Here is a 19,800-nt window from a genome sequence, read left to right as displayed (position 1 = left end):
ATACTGCCCTGGCTTTTTAGGGGCCCTAAAGCGCGAGAAGAAGTCTGGAATATAAATGTCTAAAAATGTTTACGCATTTGGATTCCGTGAGGGGTATGGTGAGTTCATGGGAGATTTTATTTTTTGACACAAGTTAGTAGAATATGAGACTTAGTAAGAAAAAACAAAAACAAAAAAAAAATTTCCGCTAACTTGTGCCAAAAAAAATGTCTGAATGGAGCCTTACAGGGGGGGGTGATCAATGACAGGGGGGGTGATCAATGACAGGGGGGTAATCACCCATATAGACTCCCGGATCACCCCCCTGTCATTGATTACCCCCCTGGTAAGGCTCCATTCAGACGTCCGTATAATTTTTACGGATCCATGGATCGGATCCGCAAAACACATGCGGACGTCTGAATGGAGCCTTACAGGGGGGTTATCAATGACAGGGGGTGATCAGGGTGATCACCCCCCTGTCACTGATCACCCCCCCTGTAAGGCTCCATTCAGACATCCGCATGATTTTTTACGGATCCATGGATACATGGATCGGATCCACAAAAAACATGCGGACGTCTGAATGGAGCCTTACAGGGGGGTTATCAATGACAGGGGGTGATCAGGGTGATCACCCCCCTGTCACTGATCACCCCCCCTGTAAGGCTCCATTCAGACATCCGCATGATTTTTTACGGATCCATGGATACATGGATCGGATCCACAAAAAACATGCGGACGTCTGAATGGAGCCTTACAGGGGGGTTATCAATGACAGGGGGTGATCAGGGTGATCACCCCCCTGTCACTGATCACCCCCCCTGTAAGGCTCCATTCAGACATCCGCATTATTCTTTACGGATCCATGGATACATGGATCGGATCCACAAAAAACATGCGGACGTCTGAATGGAGCCTTACAGGGGGGTGATCAATGACAGGGGGGTGATCAGGGAGTGTATATGGGTGATCACCCCCCTGTAAGGCTCCATTCAGACGTCCGCATGTGTTTTGCGGATCCGATCCATGTATCCATGGATCCGTAAAAATCATGCGGACGTCTGAATGGAGCCTTACAGGGGGGTGATCAATGACAGGGGGGTGATCAATGACAGGGGGTGATCAGGGAGTGTATATGGGTGATCACCCGCCTGTCATTGATCACCCCCCTGTAAGGCTCCATTTAGACGTCCGTATGCGTTTTGCGGATCCGATCCGTGGATCCGTAAAAATCATACGGACGTCTGAACGGAGCCTGACAGGGGGGTGATCAATGACAGGGCGGTGATCAATGACAGGGGGGTGATCAGGGAGTTTATATGGGGTGATCATGGGTGATCAGGGGTTTATAAGGGGTTAATAAGTGACGGGGGGGGGGGTGTAGTGTAGTGTGGTGTTTGGTGCGACTGTACTGACCTACCTGAGTCCTCTGGTGGTCGATCCTAACAAAAGGGACCACCAGAGGACCAGGTAGGAGGTATATTAGACGCTGTTATGAAAACAGCGTCTAATATACCTGTTAGGGGTTAAAAAATTCGGATCTCCAGCCTGCCAGCGAACGATCGCCGCTGGCATGCTGGAGATCCACTCGCTTACCTTCCGTTCCTGTGAGCGCGCGCGCGCGTTCACAGGAAATCTCGCGTATCGCGAGATGACGCGTATATGCGTGACTGTGCGCCAGCCTGCCACCTCCGGAACGCACATGTGCGTTAGGCGGTCCGGAGGTGGTTAAAAAAAAAATTCACCCCATTTAGAATTTTTTTTATTTTTACTTATTCCCATTACATCATATGCAATATTAATTGGAGACGTTGGAAAGTACATATTGTCCCGCAAAAAAACAAGCCTTCATACAGCTATGTGAACGGAAAAATAAAAAAGTTATGGCTCTGGGAAGGTAGGGAGCACAAAAAAAAACCTCTGAAGTATTAAGGGTTAAACAGTCTATGTGCATATCACCAGTGCACCACTGTAAGGCTACTTTCAAACTCGCGTTTGGTGCTGATCCGCCATGGATCTGCACAGACGGATCCGTTCAGATAATACAACCGTCTGCATCCATTCAGAACGGATCTGTTTGTATTATCTGTAACATAGCCAAAACGTGGTCTTGAACACCATTAAAAGGCAATGGAGGACGGACCTGTTTTCTATTGTGCCAGATTGTGGCAGTGAAAACTGATACGTCCCCATTGACTTACATTGTGTGTCAGGACGGATCCGTTTGGCTCAGTTTTGTCAGACGGACAACAAAACGCTGCAAGCAGAATGGTGACTGAACTGAGGCAAACTGATGCGTTCTGAGCGGATCCTTTTCCATTCAGAATGCATTAGGGCAAAACTGATCCGTTTTCGACCGCTTGTGAGAGCCCTGAACGGATCTCGGAAACGGAAAGCCAAAATGCCAGAGTGAAAGTAGACTAATTAAGTTACCGTAAGTTTGTATTTAAAATTCACAAGGAGTTATGTATTCCATAAGAAGCGACCTTTAACCGCCTGGTTTTTGACACATTAACCAGTTCATCCTAGCTGCTAGACAGACATTTGCATACTTGGGGTGTAAATTATGACGGTTTTTATGGCCCTGTACACAGGATGGTATGAAGTGACCTTTAGATGTTAGTTCACAATCTGCCACAAAACTGGATTTTTTTAATTTATTTTTTAACTTTCAATCTTCTTTGATATTGGTGGGGAGTTTTCTCAAGAAAAAATCAACACAAATGAAATTTCTAAACGTGTGTAGGCCTAAGCAGCACTCAAATATCAATCAAGAAAAAGGCCCCAAGGGGAGAGTATCTAAAGCATAACTTTTAATTAAGTATGCAACTAAAACACACCACTGTGATGCAATAATCTAAAAGACATGAGGGGTCCAAGTAGGGGTGGGCGATATGGCCTAAAATCTATATTGCGATATAATTTTAAGCATGTGCGATATGCGATATATATTGCGATATATTGTTTTCTATTTTGGGGGGGGGGGGTGTTTAAACTTTTTATTTATTTATTTATTTATTTATTTATTAACTATTGGCCTCCTTAAGGGCTAGAACCCTTGTCATATTCACCCTAATAGAGCTCTATTAGGGTAAATAGGACTTTACACTCTCCCTGCTGCCCTGTGCTTTGTGCACACAGCAGCAGGGAGCTGACCATGGCGCCAGCCTCTCATGTGCCCCCCCAGCCTCTCATGTGCCCCCCCAGCCTCTCATGTGCCCCCCCAGCCTCTCATGTGCCCCCCCAGCCTCTCATGTGCCCCCCCAGCCTCTGATCTGCCTCCTCCTCCCCCCCCCCCAGCCTCTGATCTGCCTCCTCCCCCCCCCCAGCCTCTGATCTGCCTCCTCCCTGCCCCCCCAGCCTCTGATCTGCCTCCCCCCCCAGCCTCTGATCTGCCTCCCCCCCCAGCCTCTGATCTGCCTCCCCCCCAGCCTCTGATCTGCCCCCCCAGCCTCTGATCTGCCCCCCCCCAGCCTCTGATCTGCCCCCCCCCAGCCTCTGATCTGCCTCCCCCCCCAGCCTCTGATCTGCCTCCCCCCCAGCCTCTGATCTGCCTCCCCCCCCAGCCTCTGATCTGCCTCCCCCCCCCCCCAGCCTCTGATCTGCCTCCCCCCCCCCCAGCCTCTGATCTGCCTCCCCCCCCCCCAGCCTCTGATCTGCCTCCCCCCCCCAGCCTCTGATCTGCCTCCCCCCCCAGCCTCTGATCTGCCTCCCCCCCCAGCCTCTGATCTGCCTCCCCCCCCAGCCTCTGATCTGCCTCCCCCCCAGCCTCTGATCTGCCTCCCCCCCAGCCTCTGATCTGCCTCCCCCCCCCAGCCTCTGATCTGCCCCCCCCCCCCAGCCTCTGATCTGCCTCCCCCCCCAGCCTCTGATCTGCCTCCCCCCCCCCCCCAGCCTCTGATCTGCCTCCCCCCCCCCCAGCCTCTGATCTGCCTCCCCCCCCCCCCAGCCTCTGATCTGCCTCCCCCCCCCCCAGCCTCTGATCTGCCTCCCCCCCCCCCCCCAGCCTCTGATCTGCCTCCCCCCCCCCCCCCCAGCCTCTGATCTGCCTCCCCCCCCCCAGCCTCTGATCTGCCTCCCCCCCCCCCCCAGCCTCTGATCTGCCTCCCCCCCCCCCCAGCCTCTGATCTGCCTCCCCCCCCCCCCCCCCCAGCCTCTGATCTGCCTCCCCCCCCAGCCTCAATTAAAAGTTATGTTTTAGATGCTGACACTCTCCCCTTGGGGGCTTACTTCTTGGGGAGTTTTCTCCAAAAATTCCAGTGTAGCTTGCTTTGAGAAATGTAAACCTGTACTAAACCTCAAGGCAGTGGGTCACAGTGTAACTTCTGTCAAGGAAGTTTGTAGGCTCGTAATTCTTGGCAGTGTCGGCTCACCTTTCTTGTTTTTACGCTTGTGCGGGCTAGTATAAAATATGTTGAAAACTTGAATTTAAAGAGACAGTTCCTTTAGAATTTTTTTGGCATCTGTCAGATGTCCCAGGAAAAATAAGCTAGTGGGTGCCCCCACAGAAAAGTGCTGTGTATCAAGTTAGTACATTTATACCCTCCTTAAAGTTTGGGTAATTATTACTTTTATAAACATTTTGTCACTAAGCAGTAGTTGGTAACATACCCAGGTGATTGTATGTTTATATATAATGCTGGTTCTGGGTGTAGGAACCCGGGTGATCAGCGATTTATAGCCATGTAGCTCCGAGTTCTGGCACATTTCTTTGTTATGCTTATGTCTTAGTTTTGTTTTTAATGTATCAACTTTTTTTTTTTCTAGTGAAACCAGACACCCTCACAGACATGGCCAATCAAATGACTGAAAAAGTTGGCTTGGTTCATGGACTTCCTTATGTGGCAGACAGGCAAGGTTTTGCTGCTACGCTAGAACAGGTAAGTGACATTTTGAGCATGTGATAATCACTGAGCCAGAATTTACCCAGGGTAGATGAAGAACAAGTTGTGTGAGGTGGCTGACAAACCTGGGTGTGTTACTGGAATACACATTCCAAAACAAGACAGGTTTTTTATTTTTTTATTTTTTTTTTCTTTTCGTTCTGTTCAAACAATGATGTAATATGTAAAGACATGACTGTATGTTAGTATTGGGCGCGCATTGGCCCTTTTTTTTTAAATAGTATTTATCCCACTCTGTACCACTGCAATGTATAGATTTTTTGGGGGGGAGGTAGATTTATCAAAACTGGTGTATAAGATAACTGACTTTGTTGACCAATCTGAGTCCACCTTTCAAATGAGAATAAAAAGGTATAATCTGGTTACTATTGCCAGCTAAGGCTACTTTCACACTGGCGTTTCTGGGTCCGCCTGTGAGATCCGTTTCAGGGCTCTCGCAAGCGGCCCAAAACGGATCAGTTTAGCCCCCAATGCATTCTGAATGGATAAGGATCCATTCAGAATGCATCAGTTTGGCTCCGTTTAGTCTCCATTCCACTCTGGAGGCGGACACCAAAACGCTGCTTGCAGCGTTTTGGTGTCCGTCTGATGAAACTGAGCCAAACGGATCTGTCTTGACTTACAATGCAAGTCAATGGGGACGGATCCGTTTTCATTGACACGATATGGTGCAATTGAAAACTGATCCGCCTCCCATTGACTTTCAGTGTAAATTAAAACGGATCCGTTTGCATGATCATAAAAAAAAAAGAGATCAGTTTGATATGACAATTATCTAGTGGCTCAAAGGGAGATAGTGTTAGGCCAGTAAGAACAATATTAAGGTCCCGGGAGGGGACACGAGATTTTAGAGTCGGTCAAAGCCTGGAAGCTGCTCTCATGAATCTCTTTTTACCCACCTGTGGTTTGCAAGATCAGAGTCGAAGAAACAGCCGAGACATGGACTTTGAGGGTGGATGGTTACTTTTTTCCTGCATGCTCTAAGCCTGGTTATCACTCTATCTGAAAGACCTTGGTACTTCAGTATCTGGATCTCAGGATCCAAGCTGTTAGTCTCAGGAACTCTGGATTGGGATGTAAAATCGGTCCCCGATGAAAAAGGTCCTTCCTGGACGGAAGAGGCCAAGGATCCGGGATGGAGAGTTTCTTGAGTGAGAAAAACCAGCTCCTCTTCGGCCAGAATGGGGTTATTAGAATTATTGTCGTATTGTCTTGATGGATGTTTTGAATCACTTTTGGAATGAGTGGAAGGGCGTAACGGAGACCCTAGTCCCATGCTAGGGCAAATGCATCTAATGCCCAGGGATTGTCCCGGAGGTTTAGGGAGCAGAATCTTGCCACCTTCGTATTCTGCCTTAAAGCAAGCATGTCTACTTCTGGAACGCCCCATTTGTCTACTATCATTGGAAAGACTTCTGTATTTAGAGAACATTCTGTCTGGTCTAACTTCCTCCTACTGGAGATAGTGCCTATCTTGGTGGATAAGGACAGGAGATTTTTTTGACTTTGCCTACCTCTCCCATCAGGGAGGAACAATGGTCGTCGTGTTGTCTGAAATAGTTTTTAGGTGGGAACCCCGAATATTTTCTTCCACTAACCTTAAGTTCTATGAAATTTGACGACTGAGAGCTTATCGACTGGGGCCAGAAGCCCTGATAGTAATAATCTCCCACTTTCACTCCCCATCCTGACTGACTTGTGTCTGTCATGATTTGTACATAGGGAGTTCTCTTCCATACTACTCCCCTGGAGAGGTTCTTTGAGACTGTCCACCAACATAGTGATGTTTTTACCATGTGAGGAATGGACACTCTGTAATTTAGAGTAATCTGTTGCCTGTTCCAAACTCTGACAATCCAAGTCTGTAGAGGTAAAAAATGCAGTTGACTCCAAGGTACCGTATGCATGATGTGAGTAGGCCCAGTAGAATCATTGCTTCCCTTTATGGAGATCTTTTTCTTTTGAAACATTCTGACTTTCTCCCGCAGTGATTTGATTTTGTCTTGTGGAAGAAAAGTGGATTGAATATGAGAGTCTAGAGTCTAGAAATGTATTTTTGTTGATGTTCTCTATCCACCCTAGTTTTCCCAGTGTTGACAGGAAGGTGTCTAAATCTGCCAATAGGTGGTCTGCACGATCGCCAATTAGGAGAAAATCGTCTAAGTATGGGACTAAGAGTAGTCCTCTTCCCCTCAAATATGTCACCATCTCGATTGCGAGTTTGGTGAAAATCCTGGGAGCGGGGGAAATTCCAAAAGAAGGGCCCTGAATTGATAATGATGTATTAACCCTCTGTGGTCTCTGATGGTGAACCGCAGGAATTTTTGGGAGTTGCCATGAATTGGAACATGGTAATAGGCTCCTTCAGGTCCACTGTGCCCATTAAGGTGTATTTTCCTATCAAGGGTATTAAAGAGGACCTTTCACTAGAATAAAACTTCTAAACTAACTATACAGACATGTAGGGCGGCACCCAGGGATCCCCCTGCACTTACTGTTATACCTGGGCGCCGCTCCGTTCTCCCAGTATAGCCTCCGGTATCTTCATATGTTAGGCTCCACCCAGGGGAACCTGCCGGCGTCTCCTTCTCCCATGCTGTAGCGCTGGCCAATCGCAGCGCTCATCTCATAGCCTGAGAGAAAAAAAGCCTCTCAGGCTATGAGCTAAGCGCTGTGATTGGCCAGCGCTACAGCATGGGAGAAGGAGACGCCGGCAGGTTCCCCTGGGTGGAGCCTAACTATGAAGATACCGGAGGCTATACCAGTGCAGGGGGATCCCTGGGCGCCGCTCTACATGTCTGTATAGTTAGTTTAGAAGTTTTATTCTAGTGAAAGGTCCTCTTTAAGGACCCTAGGGACTCCATCCTGAATTTTCAATACGATATGAATTTGTTCAGGGATTTTAGATTTATAATGGTTCTTAATGAGCCCTCTTTCTTTTTTACTAGGAATAGATTGGAGTCTAATCCTCTTCCTTGCTATGGAAATGGGACTTGGACTATCACTTCCATTTTTTAAAAGGTCTTGCACTCCCTGCTCGATCTTGTTCTGAGCTGTCAGAGATCTGAGATGGGACACAATGAACTTGTTTGATGTCATTGTTTATCGCTGGGTTTGTTCTGGGGGTTAGGCAGAAAACCCTTTCCTCTTCCCCCTTTTGCGGTAGCTCCAGAGTCCCGATTTTTCCCTTTCCTCTATACAATCTATCCTGGCCCGAGGAAGAACGAAAGGGATATTTTTTCCTATATGGTACGTCTTCGGGAAAACCTTTTTTCTTGTCTTGTCCAAGATCCTATCTAGCACGGGCCTTAAAACATATTCCCCCAAAAAGGGAATGGAGCACAGCTTCATCTTTTGAAGTCCAGTCTCCTGACCAAGACTTCATCCAAAGGGCTCTGCGAGCCGCGTTGGAGAGGCCCGCGTCATTAGCTGAGAATCTTACCGACTCAGCAGAAGCATCTGCCAGGAAAGCTGTGGCTGATTTCAGCAAGGGGATAGAGTTTAGAATCTCCTCTCTAGGAGTCTTATCCCTAATATGGTTTTCAAGTTTGTTTACCAAAGGAACATAGATCTAGCAACAGATATTGCGGCGATATTTCTTTTAAGGTTAAACATCGCTGCTTCCCATGATTTTCGTAGCATACTGTGTCAGCTTTCCTTTCCATGGGATCCCTTAACTGGGATGTTTCTTCAAAAGGCAATAATGTCTTCTTATTAACCTTTGCCACTTGCACGTCTATTTTAGGGATCTCATTCTCTTATGTTCTCATTAATGGGGAATACTCGGGTGTTTTTAACCCTTAGACCCCCCCAAACATTTCCTCCTGGATGGAATGGGTTTTCTGCACCTCTTCGACCCCCATAGTGGCCCGTCATTTCGTCCACAGTGAAATAGAATTTTCTATCGCCCTTAGAGAATTCCGTCTCTGAAGCAAGGTCCTCTTCATCCCAATGCCTGGATGAGGAGGCATCCTCCCCAAGTCCTCTCAATCCGAGGATGAGGGCGATCTTAATTTTTGTCGTTTAGGGGGAAGAGGTCCCCTAGGAGTCGTAGACAAATTAGATAAGGAGGATTTAACTTCTTCCTGTATCATAGCCCTAAATTTGTCCATTAGTGAGGGATGTTCCTCACGAACAATGCTTGCAATACATTCATTTTTTAGGATGGTTATCCGGTAGCCGTTTGTAACATGATATACATTTTGACGGCTTCTTTGGTTTCTTCTGCACCTCCTTGGAGACCTATAAGGCGAGAACAGACCAAAGTAAGGATGAGGCCTGTAAAATATATATTGTATGGTTAACCCTGGTGAAACACCCCTGTGTTTAGAACTTACGGAGGGCGGCTCTGCTCCCGACATGCTGCCACGATGTACCAGACCTCAGATCAGTGTTGTTCCTCTGCTTGACGCTGGCCAGAATGCCGCACTCCGCTCTAGTCACTTTGCGAAAGTGACGTACTTTCAAAGTGCCAAGCGCGCAAACCCGGCTTGACCGGCAAGGCGGGAGACCCCCTCAGCATTAGTACAGGACCGCATAAGAGCAGGGGGACACAACGATCCAATATGGTGTTACAGTAGGATTTCCTAACTTTATCTCCCTGCGCACAGGGAGACCTTTCTCCGCCCTGTCCTCCGTAGGGACAGGAAACACTGGTGTTGGTGGTGGAATGGAGGATTTAAACCTTTCTCTGTTCCTGCCCCTACAGAGGTCAGGGGTCAATCTTCTTGTGTGCCGTCGTGGAGGTGATATGGAAAAAAAACTAAATACCCTTCATGCTAACCTGAACTCCTAGTCATTGCTCAACAAGGGGGCATGTCTTAAAGGAGTTTTCCACAAGTTTTTATTTTATTTTATTTAATTTTTTTAAATAACACTCCTAGCTTGTGGCACCTAATGAAAGACAGACTAATACTCGCCTGCGGTCCAACGCCCTGGCTCAATTCGGTGATCAGATTGTTTACTTTTAAACGGGTCACATGTGCCACTACAGCCAACTACTGGCTTCAGTGGGGACAAGTCCCCAAGTGGCACACAACCACTGGGTCACTTGCTACTCGGGGACACATTCCCACTGAGGCCACTTCATTGCTGCAGCAGCGCACATGACGTGGTCCATACTGTGGCTAAAATTTATCCAAGCCGGGGACCGAAGATTTATGGACCAGAGTGGAGGGGAGCATGAGTGAGTTTTACATAAGGTACTACATACTAGGTGGACTCATTCAGAAGTGACAAAATCCTGGAAAACCCTTTTAAGATGCGCCAACTTTGGCCAAAGTTGTGGCACAATAAGCCAACTTATAGGTACAAAGCAAGACAAAAAGTGTCTAGCCGTGCTCACATTTATTTTCCAGCCTGAGCCACTGTTATAAATTTGGCAAATCTTTACCGTCTAAATATTAGACAGGATTAGTAAGTGTGCCCAAGTGTATCCAGAAGATCGGACCACAATGCTTGCCAACAGAGGAACATTGCAAAAATTGTTTAGAAGTCAGTTTTATAAAAAAAAAAATTATTAAGCAAGGTGGAGGGAACCAACAGCAATTACCTATAGGTGTGAACTAACCCTAAGGTCACTAAGCATAGATTACATTTTCAGCTTAGGTAAAATAGTAAGCATCTTGCTGTAATAATTGCTCCATGAACTATTGTGACAGCTCTAGAATTGCCAGTGCATTTGTAATCTATGTAACGGTTTCTTCCTTTTTCATTGCTTAGGTTTATTTTGGAACTTCCCATCCGAGGTCATACATTTCTGCTAATGTCACTGGTATCAAGTGTGTAACGGGGATGTCATGTTTAATGAGGAAAGAGATTCTGGACCAAGCAGGTGGACTAATTGCATTTGCGCAATATATAGCCGAAGATTATTTCATGGCCAAGGCAATAGCAGATCGGTAAGTTGTGCCCATTGGGTGGCCATTTTCAGGTTTAAAGAAACGGTAAACCTAGAAATGAACTATAAGAGATAAATGTGTCCTCGCTGCTTGCCATCCTGCAGGATTTTCTGCATGTTCCTCAAACAGTCTTGTAGAAATCCTGCAGGTACACAGGGGTGAATTTCCCACTGAGCTCTTCTTTGTTGGAAAAGGGCCATTTCTACACAGGTTTGTAAGAAGGAGGGGGGTAGGTGATCTCCTGGGACTCATCCTCTGGTATAACCGATTTACCAGTATCACTGAATATTTTTTCAAAACCTCAAAAATCCAATGCGTGAATTCGAAGGATAAAAATGTAAGCAACACTTACAGAAAACGTGCAAGGATTGTTCTGAAAAAAATCAATAAAAAATCAATGTATAGCTTAAAAAGTTAAAATATGGGGGTTTTCTGGGAAAGCAAAAAACATAAATAATTAGATGGTGTCGTTTCTGAAGAAAACCACAGGATGTTGGCTTAAAAACGCTAGAGATATAAGCAAAGTCTGTTTGTTTAACCTGGTTTATTAAAATTTGAACCTAAGTCACCCAATGACTGACTCTGCCAAATTTTCCCATATAAAACAAATGGCTTAAATGTGATTGGCCTCTGGCTTTAAAACTGTAAGAATGGCAGTATTTGAAAGTTTTACATTGAAGTCAATGGGGGAAATCCGATTGGCTGTTTTAGGCTCCACCCACTTTTCCTACGTTTTGACCGCAGTCACCCAGTGAGTAATTGTGCTAAGTTTGGGACACTTGGCATTTAAACTGTGATAATAGCAGCAGTTTATCTGTTTTTCATTAAGGTCAATGGCTGAAATCTGATTGGCTGTTGTTACCCCGCCCCTTCCCCCCCCCCCCCAAATTGTCACCTAGTGACTAACACTTTTTAAGGTTTGGGAATTATGGCATTTAACGTGTAAAAATGACAGCAGTTTTATTTATTTTTTTATTTTCACATTTGTGATTATTTGAGGTCCATGACATCAATAATGTGAGAATGGCAGCATTTTAAATTTTTCCCATTTAAATCAATCAAAGAAATCTGATTGGTTGTTTTTGGCCCTGCCCACTTTTCTGAATTTTAATCCCAGTCCTCCAGTGACCAACTGTGCCAAGTTTGAGGACCCTGCCATTAACAGTCTAAGAGTAGCAGCAGTTTAAAATTTTCCCATTTAAACAAATAGCTGAAATTTGATTGGTCATTGTAGACTCCGCCCACTTTGTATACATTTAGCCTCATCTGATCTTCTGTAGTGAATTTCCAGATGTGGCATAGGAGGTCCCAGACAATGAACATGATTGTGCTCTCGCAGAACATGTACAAAGCAAACATCCCTTTCCAAACTGAATATAATGTGTTTTTTTTTATTTATTTTTATTTAGGGGTTGGAAATTTTCTATGGCTACCCAAGTTGCAATGCAAAATTCTGGTTGTTACTCCATATCTCAGTTTCAGTCTAGAATGATCAGGTAAGTCTTTATGCTCTATATTTTATGGTAATTATATAGCGTAAGCCAGTTAACAGTGTTTAAAGGGAATGTGTCATCAGAAAATTACCTGTTGTTTAACTCGCATTTTTATGTTCAACTTAAAATTTTTTATTTTTTTGGGTGATTCATTTTTTTTCCCATGTCTCTATATTTTAAAAAGAATCCTAAAATACACAGTTTTTGTACCAACTAGGCAAAAAATATGTGAAGGCTTTGTCCGTTGACAGCAGCGACATGGGCCACAGACACAGTGGACAGAAGGGGACCCTATTGACTTCTATGAGAGAGTTTTCTAGGCAGCATGCTCTGTGACCTGTGCAGAGGTCAGCAGGCCGTAGATAAGCGGTGATATCTATTGTGAATGGCGGATCTTGTGTTATGTATACATAGATGTTATCTGCCTGTGGAGAGAATGAGTTAACTACAGAAAAGTGATTGCTGCAGAACAGGAAGTCTTGACATATTATTAGGCATAGTGGCCAGTGCAAAAATTGCAAGCCTTGTGATTGTTTTTGTGTTTTTATATGAATAACATGGAAATGTTTAAAAAAAAATTACTAAAATTAAAAAAGTTCAATATTTTTAAACATGATTTGAAGGGAGTCTATTATAGATACCGTGTTATAAATCCATCTGCCATAGGAGAGGAGCACTGATCACCACATCCTAATGCTCTTGGTTCGATCTCCATAGGTGCCCCCCGATGTGGAGAAATCTGCATTTTATTGTTATGCAACTTAGCTCATTGTTTCAGTCCCTTTAAGCAATAGGTCATTTTCCGATCACCTCTTCCCTTTAAAGCCAATCTGTCATCAAACAGGGCAGTATTGATAGGCTCCCTGATTCAGAGGTGTGTAACTTACTTGTCATTATGATGTCGTATTGATAACATTACAGTTTACCGGGTGCAGTTCAAGCTCGGCACTGTGTGAGACATGATTCCTTGTATTCCTGAGCAGCTCCCACCACCTCTGATTGGCAGCATTCTCCCTATTACTGTGCTGACAGCAGCTAGAGGATAGGAGCAGCCTGACACTGATAGTATTTAGTGGGCCCTGACTCCTCAAGACCAGTGTGTGCTACGCTGGTCTTGATGGGTCCTGCGCTGCCAAGCCATGTCATTTATGACGAGGTACAGGCTTCTTCATAAAGTACAGTCTTAGCCTGCTCAGAAATGCATTGAAAAGTCACAAATCCGGTGAATTTTGACTTTTCTACCTCAAACAGGTGTAAGGGGAATAAGGATTCCCTCCTATAATGTGTAAAAAAAAAATAAAAATAAAAAATATAAACACCATACATACTGTAGTTGCTGCGTTCTAAAGCAATTTTTCATAAATGGTTTTTCTCTTTTGAATCTAATAAAACTAAGACCAACTTATTTTGTTCCTTTCAGATGGACTAAGCTCAGAATCAATATGGTACCTGCCACAATCGTGTGTGAACCGATCTCTGAATGTTTTGTTTCAAGCTTGATCATCGGCTGGGCCGCCCACTACATTTTCCGATGGGACATCATGGTGTTTTTTATGTGTCACTGTTTGGCTTGGTTTATATTTGATTATATTCAACTGCGGGGTGTTCAGGTAGGTCCTCTTTATGGTGTTTGGATCATTATTACTTTGTGGTTAGTCAATGAAATACATTTTTCATGTCTTTTCACTTGAGCACTTCCACCTAAACAATCATTTTTATATAGTGAGTGTGTGTATAGGATATGCGTAGTAAAGAGCTGCGCACAGTTCCTGACTACGTATCAGTCAGGAACTGTACTTCCATAACACTGATCCCTCACCGGGTCCAATATTCCATGTAGTATAGATGTTCCTGCATCAGTTGCACTGCCCTAGAACTCATGTAGATGTTAATGGGGGGTTATGAGACGTGTGTTTGGTAAGTAGAGTAAATAATGTGTTTTCTTTGTCTCCATCAGGGTGGGCCTCTTCCTTTTTCCAAACTGGACTATGCAGTTGCGTGGTTCATCAGAGAGTCTATGACAATATATATCTTTTTATCTGCCCTATGGGATCCCACCATCAGCTGGAGGACCGGAAGATATAGGTTGCGATGTGGAGGCACAGCAGAAGAAATCCTTGATGTATAGTTTTGGACCTTTAATTGTATATAAAAGGAAGAGAAAAAAAAAGTATTCTGAATTGTTTATACGAATGCTTTTAAAGAAAGAGCAACTACCTTTTGAATCGTTTTTACGTTTATGTTTTGCTATTTGATCTAATTTATTTTGCATGGCACTTGTATCTGTGACGCGTTGTTTCTAATCTGGGCCATATAGGGGCAATATATTTTTAGGTGAACAAAGCTGATAGAATATAAGTGCTCTGCGCTAAACGGTATAGCAGTCGGAAGGAGACTGGTGCACTCTCTCAATGTGAAGGGACCAGCGGAGAAAAGTTGTTTTTTTTTATTTAATTTTTTTCTTCCTCTTTCTAAGGAACAATAGTTTTATATTAAAACAAAAAAAATAAAAAAAAGTCTGAGCCCTAACTTTATATTTGCAGAGGTGGAAATCCTCCGCACACCGATTCGCTCCTGCTTGAATGAAACATGGATCCGGTACTGGACAGACTATTTGGCTACCTCTTTACATTCTGCTGTAATGTGCAGAAAACATTAGAAAAAAGTGGACTCCTTGATTCAAACCATTTTGTTTGCTTGGAAAGTATTTATTGAGAATACAAGCTGCAAAACAAATGGGAACCGTCGATATTGAGGCACTTTATGATTGACATCATAACTTCCCTGCAAATTGATGGTTTGAATTCTCATAAATATTGGCCGTGATTACAAAGTGATTGTTTACATTGTGACTGGTAAATGGATCTGGAAGTGTAAAGCAGGGTTCACAGCCTGTGTTTGCATCGTGCTTTTTAACTGGGAAACAGGACAGGGATCTGAAGTATTAATGCCTGCTTTTTATACTTCTCTTCTCTTTGAGATGTCTTGATCTTGTCCCCCCTACATAGTTACAGTGTGTATACCCATCCTTAAAGAGAGCCTGGACTGTCTTCCTACCTGTTACTACACTTTTAGCAGTTGTGCCAAGTTTAGCAGTTATCCACAGTATAGAGGATAGCCAACTGATCACTGGGTTATCAGACTGCTGGGACCCCACCAAGTCTAAGAACGGGGGTCCTGTTCCCTTTGATCATTCATTCTCATTGGGACCGCCGTAAATAGCTGAGCACTGTACTGCACTGTCTCCAGAAGTCCCATAGAGAATGAATTGAGTGACGGGGCACATGCTCGACCTGCCGTTCTGTCCGATCAGGGGATCGGAACCCTTGTTCTTGGGTTTGTTGGGATTCCCAGTGGTGGGACTCCCAGCAATCACTTAGTTATCCCCTATCCACATAACTTCTAAATTTGGCACAGCCACCTTCAACCAAAAGTAGACTGATTGCTCCATATGGCTCGCCATGCTCTTAAAGGCCATTGCTAAATAATTGCTAATCTCAATGCTGTAACTAGCCTTAGCCTTTACCTCCAGATTTCCTCCTGGTGAGGTGACTTTGTTTTTGCTTTGAGCTTTTTTTTTTTTTATATATATATATTCTTTCCAGTCGTTTTGCTTGTTTCTCTTTATACATATGATAAAATGCAATTTAGGAATTCATGCATTGAAACTATTTTCTTACTCCACATAAAATTGCTAAAACGAGACCTTTTGTGACCTGTATTTAGTACCTTTTTAATGCATGTATAATATTGAGAATGAAACTCAGTAAATATTGTAAATATACAGTATTTAAATGTGTATAAAAAAAAAAAGAAGTGAGGATGTATTTGCCGTAACTGAAAATCTGTACACAGTCTTAATTTATTTGCTACTGCTGGGTTGTTCTCTTTATACAGTTGGATTTTTTTTTATTTTTTTATTTTTTATGCTTCTGCTTGTAACAATGTGAATTCATAGAAGTGCATGCTGTATATTATTCCTCGCTACTTGTAACTGTTTGTACCCAACTGTAATGTCCGATCTGTATAGCTGTGGTGAACTGGGCCTACTATGGTTATGTATATGCTCACGAAAGAAGTGAACAGGAAATGCATAAGCCTTTAATACGTGTACATGTACATGCGTTTTGTTACGTCACCCCCATCTCACTCCATGTTATCGACATACTGGCTAGCGAAAAGGTCTTCTCTGGCTACCGTGAACCTGTTTATTACACCTTAGAATATGCCGGAGAACATACCTGTTTATAAAAGCAATAATTACCTCTTCTAACAATCTGGGCACTCTTTCTGTTACTGAGCCTATAGACATACGTTTGCCCAAATGTTCCTAATCCTGGCCAAGACCTTCCTAGCCAGCTTGCCTTATGACATCATGATTTTTGATTTGAAGGGCATCTCTTCTTTTGACAGATGGGGGGAGGCTTTTGTTGCACGTTCGCATTCTTTCCATGAATCGGGGATATGGTACCCTGATGAAATGGCACATTGCTAGCCAGTCTAGTTGTGACCCACACGAGCTGTTCATGAAATGCTTCATTGTTTTTTTGTAATATATGTTGTACTTTTTATTTTATTTTTATGTTTAGTGAAGTTTGGTTGATGCCATGCATTACGCTGCTATCCCCATCATACACTGTACAATCTGGAAGCTTCTTGGTGTATGCAGTGTACATACAAAATGAAGGCTGGACAGACTTCAAGGTTTTCTTTTTTTATATATATTTTCTAGATATAACCACAATATTTTGCACTTCTCATACATCTGCTTATGGAGGCAAAAAAATGAAGCACACAGTTAGAGCTTCTGTTTTGTGTCGATCATTTTTTGATCTGAAGAGCATCACAAACAGATTATTTAATTTCCAGATAATGTGCATAATTTAAAGTAGTCTTATGAGGAAATGTGTAGAATATTTTCTGTGTTTATTTAAAATAATTGTTTCTTGTTGGTTGTTCAAAAAAAATTTGGAAGAAAAAAAAGAGAATAAACTTTCACAATGAAAAGATGAAACCTCTGTTGTGTGGTGTCCTTTAGTCTTCAGACCATTGCCTAGAATTACTTTCAGTAATTTAATATTAATCTGCTGTTACTTGGAAATTATCACGAGCAATCTTCCAAACGGATTCTTCTGCCACAGGAACATTTTGGTTTTATTTTGTTCCTTCCATTAAAGGGAATTATGGTTTCCTGTAACGAGAATATTATCAAACATTACTGAACATACTTATGGTAATTACTAAAATACATATCTGACCAATACAGATGGTCCTACATTTATTTTATTATACAAACGAGTGTGGCTTAGAAATTTTTTTATTTTTTTTTGTTTGTTTTTTTCCACTGCATATTTACTCCCAAATCCATAGAGGTCCATTCAGACGTGAGCATCTTCTTTGGCACAATAATCCGGTTGCATATTAGGGACTGAGTTAATGCATTTCATGGTTCACAAATACTATTAGATTTTTTTTGACAGGGCTTTATCATGAGAGATTGGGGGAAAAAAACAGCCTATATACATCTCTTTTAAGGCTCCATGCACATGCCGTGCCTATATTGGGGACCGCAAAACACTGGATCGGTGTGGATGCACGAACCCACAGAAGGGCTTCCACATCTTTTGTCTTTGTGCCCCAAAAGATGGGCACTCTTTCAGCAGATCTTGTGGATGTTGGACCCATTGAAGTCAATGAGTCTGCATTCTGATGCAGAGTGCACATTACCAGTGCCTGTGTTACTAATATTAATAACCATTTCCAATGGTCTTCAGATTGCTGTTCTTAATGTTTACTGCTCGTATCATTGAGGGACACCGAAGACCATGGGTATAGCTGTTGCCACTAGGAGGCGACACTAAGCAAAAAAGTGTTAGCTCCTCCTCTCAGCTATAATACCCCTCCTGCAGACACTGAGCTAATCAGTTTTAGCTTGGTGTCCGTAGGAGGCAGACATGTTTTTCTGCAGGTCTGCCAAAGATTTTTTATTTTTCCGATCGGACTACAGACTGCCTCCGACCACCTGTTTTCCTCACACTTGGGGGAGACCAGTGGGTCCTTTAGCCTATTGTTCGTTCCCCACCCCTGGAAGACAAGGAGGAACAGTGGATCTCAAATCCACTGTTACCCGCCAGCTACAGTGGGACCTTATCTGCTACTTCCAGAAGACCCCCTGTTACCAGTGTAGCCGCCGTCCCCAAGGGGCAGCACACTGAGGAAGGTGACACTGCTGGAATCGGGGTGGGCAGAAACTGTCTAGGTAAGTATCGCCTACCTTTCCCTGATTTCCAAGATCCCCCTGACACTCCTAGGAGCGCCCTCCATGCACTGCTCTCCCAGCCGGACGGAGTGTTTGGGGGGCAGGGGCTGTACCCTCAGATCATGAAACTTCATTACCAAATCTTTGGCCCACTGAGCTCTGCCCCTAACCTACTTAACCCCTTCCTTGCCTCAGTGCTTCAGTGGTTGGGGGAAAAATAAATTGCCTATCATTCTTAAAAGGGTTGATGGGATTGGGGCTGCATGTAATTCCCACAGCTATTATTATTTTTATTATTATTAACCCTTGGAGCTCCGCTCCTATTTTAGGCTTAGTTTCCATCGCCCTATAGCAGTGTGTGACCAGCTTGTTATCTTAGTGCTTGTAGTGCCCCATGTTCAGGCTTACACTGTCCTCTACAGCTACAGCGGAGCCAGTGGTGCAATGGATAGGCGGCGTGCTTGACCTACCGCTAGCTACTTATGACTAGGATACTGTACATACTGTAGCATTACCCCCTTCCATAGGCGCAGTAATTGCACTATAACTGAATACTGTACAGCCTGTCGCATTACCATCCTTTCATAGGCGGAGTACTTGCACTACCATGGTATACTGCACAGCCTGTAGCATTACCCTCCTTCCATAGGCGGAGTAATTGCACTTCCACTGGATACTGTACAGCCTGTAGCATTACCCCCTTCCATAGGTGGAGTACTTGCACTATAACTGGATACTGTACAGCCTGTAGCATTACTCTCCTTCATAGGTGGAATACTTGCACTACCACTGGATATTGTACAGCCTGTAGCAATACCCGCCTTCCTTAGGCAGAGTAATTCCACTTCCACTGGGTACTGTACATTCTGTGACATTATCCTCATTCCATGGAGTAATTGCACTACCACTGTTTCCTATACAGACTGTAGCATTACTCTCCTTCCTTAGGAAAAGTATTTGCACTTCCACCGGAGATCATATGTTCTGCCGCATTACCCCTTCCGCAGGCGGAGTAATCGCACTAATCCTGGTTATCTTCTGTTCGGTTGGATTTCCACCTTCTATAGGTGGACTAGTTGCACCACAATCGCATACTGTAGATCCTGTTGCATTATCCTATTCACGGAGTAGTTGCTCAACCAGTGGACTTTCGGGTTTCCGTCAGCTGAGTAACTCCACTACCCCTGGAAACTGTTTATGCCGTTACAGTATCTTAGGTGGAGATGGGTACCACATCAGCATACTGCAAGATCTTGTAGCAT

At 44.0% G+C, this 19,800-nt stretch overlaps 1 protein-coding gene across 1 annotated transcript in view; it reads left to right on the top strand.

Moving 5' to 3' along the window:
* The window catches only part of UGCG (UDP-glucose ceramide glucosyltransferase), a 43,890-nt gene extending 26,597 nt beyond the window's left edge, over nt 1-17,293 (top strand). Inside the window, exons 5-9 of the mRNA XM_044271165.1 lie at nt 4,750-4,862; nt 10,608-10,786; nt 12,196-12,282; nt 13,700-13,889; nt 14,237-17,293. Of these exons, the coding sequence (XP_044127100.1) occupies nt 4,750-4,862; nt 10,608-10,786; nt 12,196-12,282; nt 13,700-13,889; nt 14,237-14,407 (740 nt within the window). The 3' untranslated portion in view covers nt 14,408-17,293. The remainder of the gene's footprint in view (nt 1-4,749; nt 4,863-10,607; nt 10,787-12,195; nt 12,283-13,699; nt 13,890-14,236) is intronic.
* The last annotated feature ends 2,507 nt before the right edge of the window (nt 17,294-19,800 follow it).

Source organism: Bufo gargarizans, chromosome 1 (assembly GCF_014858855.1).
Source record: "Bufo gargarizans isolate SCDJY-AF-19 chromosome 1, ASM1485885v1, whole genome shotgun sequence".
Taxonomy (NCBI): Eukaryota; Metazoa; Chordata; class Amphibia; order Anura; family Bufonidae; genus Bufo; species Bufo gargarizans.
This window is presented reverse-complemented; position numbering and strand designations above follow the sequence as displayed.